Source organism: Eschrichtius robustus, chromosome 14 (assembly GCF_028021215.1).
Source record: "Eschrichtius robustus isolate mEscRob2 chromosome 14, mEscRob2.pri, whole genome shotgun sequence".
Taxonomy (NCBI): domain Eukaryota; kingdom Metazoa; phylum Chordata; class Mammalia; order Artiodactyla; family Eschrichtiidae; genus Eschrichtius; species Eschrichtius robustus.
In genome coordinates, this window is record NC_090837.1 from 27,686,819 (window position 1) to 27,694,970 (window position 8,152).

The 8,152-nt window shown below is 55.6% G+C and overlaps 2 protein-coding genes across 3 annotated transcripts in view; one reads left to right on the top strand and one right to left on the bottom strand.

Annotated features, from left to right (window-relative positions):
• Window positions 1-3,263, bottom strand: part of HIRA (histone cell cycle regulator) — a 74,433-nt gene extending 71,170 nt beyond the window's left edge. For both annotated transcript variants that reach the window (XM_068563373.1, XM_068563372.1), the window contains exon 1: window positions 3,153-3,263. In XM_068563373.1, coding sequence (XP_068419474.1) covers window positions 3,153-3,189 — 37 coding nt within the window. In that variant the 5' untranslated portion in view covers window positions 3,190-3,263. The remainder of the gene's footprint in view (window positions 1-3,152) is intronic.
• An 838-nt stretch (window positions 3,264-4,101) lies between these two features.
• On the top strand, window positions 4,102-6,932 carry MRPL40 (mitochondrial ribosomal protein L40). The gene is made up of 4 exons (XM_068563381.1): window positions 4,102-4,198; window positions 4,371-4,454; window positions 5,550-5,708; window positions 6,521-6,932. Exons 1-4 carry the CDS (start codon window positions 4,146-4,148, stop codon window positions 6,843-6,845), a joined length of 621 nt encoding a protein of 206 aa, XP_068419482.1. The 5' UTR covers window positions 4,102-4,145; the 3' UTR covers window positions 6,846-6,932.
• Window positions 6,933-8,152: the final 1,220 nt, after the last annotated feature.

The window sequence follows — 8,152 nt, forward strand, 5'->3', positions numbered from 1 at the left end:
ATGCCATAAAGCAACGCAATTAACTGACAAATTATCCCATTATTGAAAATTTGCCAAACACCTTTTTACAACACTGCCAGAAACCAAAGGAGAATGAGTGTCTTTTCAGTGCCTTCTGGTTAGAATGGGCTTCACTAAAGAGCTGTGCATGAACACCATGAGAATTCCAGAAAAACTCTCAGGGACAAAGGCCCAGCGATGGGAAGAACCATGAATCTCAATGATTCTCAACATACAAACTACATTTTCCTACAACCAAAAACCCAATTGCTTTCAGTTTCTAACAAATATATGATCATAACCTAACTTAGAAATAAACCATATTTTGGCCAAGCCTAAAATAAAATATGTAAGGAATGCCATATCCAAGAACACAGAGTAAAACACGTGTGTGTGTGTATGTGTGTGTGTGAACAGTGCCTGGCATGTAACTTCAACTTTACCAAGGCCCAGAAAGTGGAGTCACAAGCCCAAGAATCTACAGCTAATAAATGATGACATCTTGAATCCAGTCTGATTCCATGCTCAAAGCTCATTACTGTGACATGATTTCAAGATTTAACCGATCACCTTAGAACAGTGATTCTCAACTGGGGGTGACCTGGCCAACAGAGGACACTAGCAATGTCTGGAGACAGTTTCTGTTGTCACAACTGTGTGTGTGTGTGAGTGAAGATGCTACTGGCATCTGGACGGCAGAGGCCAGGGATGCTGCTAACATCCTACAACACAGATTGGTCTCCACAACAGTTATGTGGCCCAAAATGTCAATAGTGCTGAGACTGAGAAACCCTCCCTTGGAGGAAAGGTCTCACTACTGTCATCAGCCAGGAAAACGAAGACTGAGGGCACACCTGCACCCAACAGACACTTCTCTCTCTGCTTTCAACTTGCCCGCTTACAGTATTTGATGAATCCCGCCACCTCAGGGAAAACGCAGGGCTCTCTGCTCCCTCCCTCTTTGGGCTCTTAGACCCCTGAAAAAGTATGTTCAAGCTGCATAATCAGTCAGGAGACTGAATGCAGAGTCAGGAAGCCAGAAAGTGCAGTGATGCTCTCTCCAAACCACCACGGTCTTTTGGGTTCGTTAATCCAAAGCACATTCGACTTTACTGGCCACCACCCATCACTTGGGCTCCTGGCTAAGCAGCGCTCGCCCCCAGCAGCTCCCCCTATTCACCAGTCTTTAAAGGACAGCTCAGTACTGATCCAGACCATCAGTATGTCCTTCAGGAGAGCAGTAATTTACCCGACAGTCCTGAACACTCAATGAGACGGGCGATTCCAGGAGATTTTAAAAGAAAGGAAACTTGACAAAGAACAGGTTTAAAAGAGTCTCAATTTCTTCTATTATCTCGGGGAGCACTTTGTCTTCCTTCCCAAGCAAACACCACAATCACACTACGAAGAAGGCAGGGCAGATACCATCAGGTTCTACTCGAGGACCGTGGAGAGGCGGCAGCAACAAGAGGCCCCAGGCCCACAGCTCAGCCCACCCTGCCAGGTGGGGACTACTGGCTGCGGCCTGGCTGCAGACTCTCTCTCGTTTGTGCCTAAATAATAGCTTAAGCATCCTGACTTACTTGTGCCTACACAGCATAAAACTTGTGTCCTACAAAGGAGCTTATCACGAAGTTATAAATTACATGGCAGAAAGGAGGCTGGAGGAGGGTACACAACACACACAACCTTATCTAGGCAGTGTCAAAATGAAAATTCCTTCAGACTTCACTTGCACGGCAAACTAGCTCATCATAAAAACTTTTCCCTTCCTGATTCACAAGCACCACAATTTATAATTACTGAACATTTGCCCAGTTCTCCAGGGAATGATCTCACACTACATGTCAGGAAATGCGCTTGGAGACCAACACAGGAGAAATGAAACCAGAGTTCACTGATTTTGCTTTCACATACTGTCAACCTAGCTGTCTTAGTAAGTTATGGCAACCTCAGCTCTCTTACCTGCATCAGCCAACATTTATCACAGACCCTCTACGTGAAAGGCATTGCTGAGTGTGGCAGGGAATGCAGAGGGGAGCGAGGCAGTCTGCGCCCTAGGGGCACAAGGAATGTACACCCACAGGGACAGAGCGCGTCTAGTGGAGTAACTCAAGAGGAATGGTAACAAAAGGAAAAGGGGACCTCACCCGGGCCCTGAAAAATGAGAAGGATGTCCTGCTAGAAGATGGAAAGGCTGCAGCAATAGAAAGCAAGCATCCTGAGATCAAGTTCAAAACTAAAAAGCAACACAAGAAAGGCAAAAGCATCTACCCAACTTGTTCTAAAAGAAAACTAGCTCCCTCTAGTCGCACAGCAAAGTAGAAATGAGGAACAAGACAGAATCAGGGTGACTCTTTGCCTACCAGCAGTCGGGCCATCCAGGCTGCGGGCCCTCAGCTGGAGTACTGCTCCCTGGGCTCACTACTACCGGCAGGGGATGGGGGCTCGCTCCCCTCACCTTCCTAGGGGGCGAAGGTCAACTCCTGCAGCAGCTGTGCGGGCCAGGTAGAACTACGGCAAAACTGCTGGTTACCGCGCTTCTCTGTACCAGAGTCTCTTCTCAACCAGAGGACTGGATGAGTCCGCTCCCTGGGTGTGCTTTAGGGCCGCTGCCCCAGAGCTAAGGCAGGCCCTCTCCGAGCACACACCTGTGCCCCGTGGGCCCCATCCGAGTCGCCCTCATTCTCCAGCTCAGTGTGAACGTAATTCCTCGGACTGGGGGACCTCAGCCCAGAATCACGGTACCCCACCTAAAGCACTGTCACCAGATCCAGCCCCTCTGGCATGGCAGGACGTGCCCATTCCAGGTCTACACCCCGGCACTGAAAAACCACTCCGCTCCAGTTTCACACACTGGAACGTCCTGGCACATCCCGGCCGGAGCCCAGGGCCGCTAACCCTGCCCGGACCACAGGCGGGCGGCCGAGGGCTTGGAGCAAGGGCCGGGGCGAGGGCGGACGTGGCCGAGCACGTGCCCGGCTCCCGGTCTCCTCGCGCGAGGACAAAGTCCGCGACCGCCGGCCCCGCGGCGCGGGCACCGGGCACTCGGCATCGGAGCGAGGCGGGCAGGCCTGCGTGCGGCTCCCACCTGGCTCCAGACCACGGCCCGTCTCCGGGCTCGGCCCCCCGCGACCCTCGCGCGCACTCACCATTGTGGTTGACCCAGGTCGGCTTCAGGAGCTTCATTGTTCGGCCGCCGCCGCCGCCGCCGCCGGGCTGAGGCGAGAGCCGCGTCCCTCAGCGCGCCCGGGCCATGGAGCCGCCGCCGCCCGCGCCGCCCGCCCTCCAGCCGCCGCCCGCCCCCCGCCCTCAGCGCCGCCGCGCCATCGTCGACCCGCGCCCCCCGCCGCCGCCGCAGCCGACCCCCGCGCTCGGCCGCCGCCGCCGCCGCCACAGCCGCATCCCCCGCGCCGCTCCTCCTCCGGCGGCTCCCGGGCAACGCCGGAAGTCACGGCGCGCACCTGCCAAACAGCGCCGGCGGGAAACCGCTCCCCGCGCGCACGGGCCGCCCGGCTCCTCGGCCGGCCGGGCGGGAAGGCGGCTCCTCTTCGGGTCCGCCCCGCACGGCCGCGAGCGAGAGGCCGGCCGGCAGGGAGCGCGCGGACGGGCGAGCGGGACCTGGGGTGCGCCCCGGCCGGGCGGGGCCGGGCGGCGCAGACGGCCTGGCCGCTCCGCCCGCCGGTGCGGAGCCGACTAATTAACAGGCTTCTACCGCCCCCAGCGCGTGTTCATTTGTCGCCCGCGAGCGCAGGCCACGTGCCGCGCCGGTGCAGCCACCGCGGCCCGGCTCCGACGTCGGCGAACGAGCCGGAGCGTTTACTGGACGCCCAGGCCGCCTCACGTGCGCGGACTCTTAGCCCCCTCGGCCCCGCCGGCCTCACTGCGGGTCTCGGCCCTCGCGGGGCGCAGGCCGAGCTGCTCGGGAGCGGCAAGGGAGCGGCGCCCGCGAGAAGTAGACCCCCGATCGGCGCGAGGTGCGAGGCGCCGGGCGCGGGGCGGGGCCACGTCGGAGGCAGGGCTAGACGCGGCGGCCGGAACGCGGGAGCGCGGGGCTGCGCGGCTGTCGGACCCGAGAGCGGCGCACCGCGGGCCGGACCGCCTAGGGGCGCGCGCCCGGAAGCGGCCGTCGGCGACCGGGAGGCATGGCGGCCGCGGCGCTGGGGGCGGTCTCGCGCTCTCTGCGCCCGCCGAGCCGGTGAGCGCGGAGGGGCCGGGGCGCGGATGCCCGGGGCGCGGATGCCCGGGGCGCGCGGGGACGCGGATTGAGAGCTTCCCTGCTTGCCTTGGCGGTCTCACCCCGCAGTTACGGGGCTCGTGAGTGACCTTAACGGGGAGGCGGGCGTTGATACACACTCGGTCTCTTCCAGGCTCCTGGGAGCGCGGCCGACGCAGACGAGGGACGCGCACGAGCGGGCCTCGTTGCTGTCCTTCTGGGGACTCGTGCCCATGAGGTAACCCGGCCGCGGGCCCGGCCTGGGGGGTCGCGCACGGGAACCCAGCGAGCAAGGATGGTAGATGTTCAGTCTGCGAAGTTTCTCAGTTAAATTTAGATGGATGCCCTTATGTCTTTTCATATGAAATACCGTTATGTCTGTAATCAGAGATCAAAAGTTAAATGCAAAAGTGGTTTAAAGAAAAGTTAATTAGCTCTCAAGGCATTCTTGTGTAAAATTTTAAAGAGTACAGTCAGCACTTACGTTTCTTACTCTCCGGAGAGGTGGGGGGAGGTGAGAGGATTCTATTTTCCACCTGGGACCCTGAATACTTTCTAGGGACTTCATTCATAAAACTCAGTCTTGATGCTAGAGATTCGGTTGTTCTGAATAGTAACTTATCAGCATAGGAGATGTGTTCCTGAGGGTAAATCAGACTTTTGTCCGTGCTCGAGGATAGGGAAATTTGTTAAGAAATCTCAAAAAGTATAAACAGGAACTTGCCAGTTATTTTTATTATACTGTTTCTCTTAGTCAAATCATTTTTATAAATCACAAATCCATTTAAAATGTGAGTAACGAGCTTCTAATGGATAAACAACAAGGTCCTATAGTGTAGCACAGGGAACTATATTCTATATCCTGAGATAAAGCATAATGGAAAAGAATATAAAAAAGAATGTATATATGTATAAATGAGTCACTATGCTGTACAGCAGAAATTAACACAACATTGTAAATCAACTATACTTCAATTAATAAATAAATAATGTAACGAGCTTCTAATTCATCAGTTTGGTATTTTCACTTTTCAGTGCTATCCCAAGGCCCACCTGAAACCCCTCACTAAAGATGAGCACTTCCCTTTAATTTATACCCTGACACCCCATGGAGTTTTTCCACGCCTTCCTGGGTTGACCGTGCCCACACAGTTCTCATGAGGACCCCCCGTGGAGGCCGTCTCCCTGCCACACTCAGTGGGAGGCCAGGCCCACACAGTCCTTTCCTGCGGGAGAGCTCAGTACAAGTTTGCAGGCACTTTCCCTAGTGCCATGTCTCTGCACGTTCACAAGGCCAAAGAGGAAAATGTTTAGTGTTTGCTTTATCCTTTAGAGCAGAACCTCTGCAAAAGAAGAAGAAGGTGGACCCTAAAAAAGACCAAGCTGCAAAGGAGCGCTTGAAAAAGAGGATCCGACGACTGGAAAAGGCGAGCCAGGAGCTCGTTCCCATTGAGGATTTTATCACGCCCGTCAAGTTCTTGAATAAAGCGAGGTACGGGCCCTCTAGGGTTGAGGTCTTCAGAGCAAAGGAGTTCTGTGACCTTCAGGAAGTTCCGTCTGCACTTCACACCTGCAATGGGAAGGGGTCATAGGCTTGGGCTGGCTTGGCCCTGTTCTGAGTCCTCTTCTCCTGGATTGTCTCGTGGGAGGTGGAGAAAGCATTCCTGGGCGCTGCTGCTGAATGGCTGATTGTGGGAAGGAAGCTCAGGGCAGATGCTGGAGCGAGTTTGGAGTGTTGCTCTTGCAGAGGAGTTTAGCTGTGATTGACGACTGGGGCCCTGGGCCTGCAGCTCTTACCCCTTCCTGCTGGTAGGAAACCCTTAGCTGCCTGCTCTAGGATGCAGATGCTCATAGCTGGGATGTGTCGTGTGTGGGGTTGGTGGGATTGCTGCCTTCTTGTCAGAAGTGCGTACCATTTATAAAGTAGTACCTCGCCATGTAAGTGGGAAAAGGCAGGTGCATTTTTGGGTCTCCAGGGCTGATACAGGCTCTTGACTCCCTGGGATATTGGTGTCCGTTTTCATAACACCATTTGACTTTTCTCCAAAGCCACGTTTCCCCACCAGCAGGCTCTGCTTGGCACACAGGACGTGCTGCCACAATCTGCTGAGAGCACTGTTGTTTCTTTTCTTCACGTAAAGAAAATGGCAGTGGTTCTAGGTGTCAGTTGCCGCTGCTGCCACATCCAACATTCTGTTCCTTAATTTGTCCCTAAGTTCCATCTGCGTCTGGCAGTGGGGACACTCGGGTCCCGTGCAGTCGGTCGGCGCCCCCAGGTTCATGCCCTTGGCTCTGTGTTCCCAGGCAGCGGCCGCCAGTGGAACTCCCCTTTGAAGAGAATGAGCGGAGAGCCCTGCTTCTGAAGAAATGGTCACTGTACAAGCAGTGTGAGCATGAGATGGAGAGGGGCGCCATTGCGTCCCTGCTCGAGGCCCAGCGGGAAGCTCTGCAGGAGCTGAAGCTCACGGCCCCAGAACTCCATGCCGAGGCCACCAAGCGGGACCCCAGTCTGTTTCCCTTTGAGAGACAAGGGCCAGACTACACGCCGCCGATCACCAACTACCAGCCCCCGGAAGGCAGGTACCACGACATCACCAAGGTGTACACACAGGTGGAGTTCAAGAGATAGAGCTGCAGGCAGCTGCCCTCAGGATGCTGCCCTCGGGAGCCTGCACCCCCAGGCTCAGGCCTGCTGTGAATAAATGCATTAACCAAGTGTCTGTCTTAGGTCAGAGTCACAGGTAATTCACCTGAGCATGCACGGGGGTTGGGGAGGCTGCCCTTCTTTGCCTGGTACTGGGGAGAGGAAGGCCAAAACATTGATCACTGCCCTCCAGTGAAAAGGAGGATTCCAACTGTGTGGGGCAGATGCCACCAGCAAGAGGCACAAAGTGACCTCAGGAACGGAGGTGAAGGACATGCCGCTGTGTGGTGTGTCGCCTGCACCCGGAGGAGAGGCAGGGCTGGCTTTGGGTTTCAAGCTGGGGGGTATGGGGGAGGCTGAGGAGAGTGTCGAGCGGCAGGGACCCCACTGCGTGAGGCCATGTGTCTTCCGGGAGGGCATGACACCTGGCCAGGCAGAGGCCGCTGTTAGTCTGGAGCAGGGAGTGTATGAGTGAGCTCTGGCACCGGATCAAAACACCACAGACCAAGGGGCTGAAACAACTCACATTTATTTCTCTCAGTTCCGGAGGCTGGATGCCCATGATCCAGGTGTCGGCAGGGCTGGTTTCTCCCAAGGCCTCTCTCCTTGGCGTGTAGACGGCCATCTTCTCGTGTACCCACGTGATCATCCCTCTGTGTCTGTGTCCTGATTTCTTATAAGGACACCAGTCATTGGATTAGGGCCCACCCACGTGACCCCATTTCACATTAAGCACCTCTTTAAAGATCCATCTTCAAATAATCTCTCAGAGCGGCAGGGGGTTAGACCTTCCCCGGAGGAACTGGGGGTACATAATGCAGTCTAACAGTGAGGGTGCAGTGTAGGCGGAGGTCCAGTTGTACCCCTTGCATCACCACCTCAGAAAGGCTTTGGTTCTTCACCACCTCAGTGCAAACAAACCAGCGGAACACTCCACCTGAGTAAGAATTCAGATTATCCATTTTCCTAGAGGGCCCTGGCTACCCCACCCCGGAAAATCACACCCCGCCCCCACCTCATCAGCATGTGGCCTCTGCCTAAAGCCTCCAGCCTCCTCCTCCAGGTCTAGGCTCGGACCCTGAGCCTCCCCCACCTCCCAACTTAGATTTCATCCACGAGGTTGTATGATCAAGTCAGTGGGTCATGGCCAGCTGTTTTAACCTTTTATTTAGAAGTAATTATAGATTGACAAGAGGTTGGAAATCAACAGGGAGGTGCTGTGTGTGGTTCCTCTGGCTACCCCCAGTGTCACATTTTACAGGGCCAGTCATGCCAGCACCCAGAGATAGGCT

Coding starts and splice junctions, on each gene's coding strand:
- MRPL40 (XM_068563381.1), top strand. CDS start 4,146: ATGGCGGCCGCGGCGCTGGGGGCGGTCTCGCGCTCTCTGCGCCCGCCG. Junction 4,199..4,370: donor TCTCTGCGCCCGCCGAGCCG/GTGAGCGCGGAG, acceptor GGTCTCTTCCAG/GCTCCTGGGAGCGCGGCCGA. Junction 4,455..5,549: donor TGGGGACTCGTGCCCATGAG/GTAACCCGGCCG, acceptor TTTATCCTTTAG/AGCAGAACCTCTGCAAAAGA.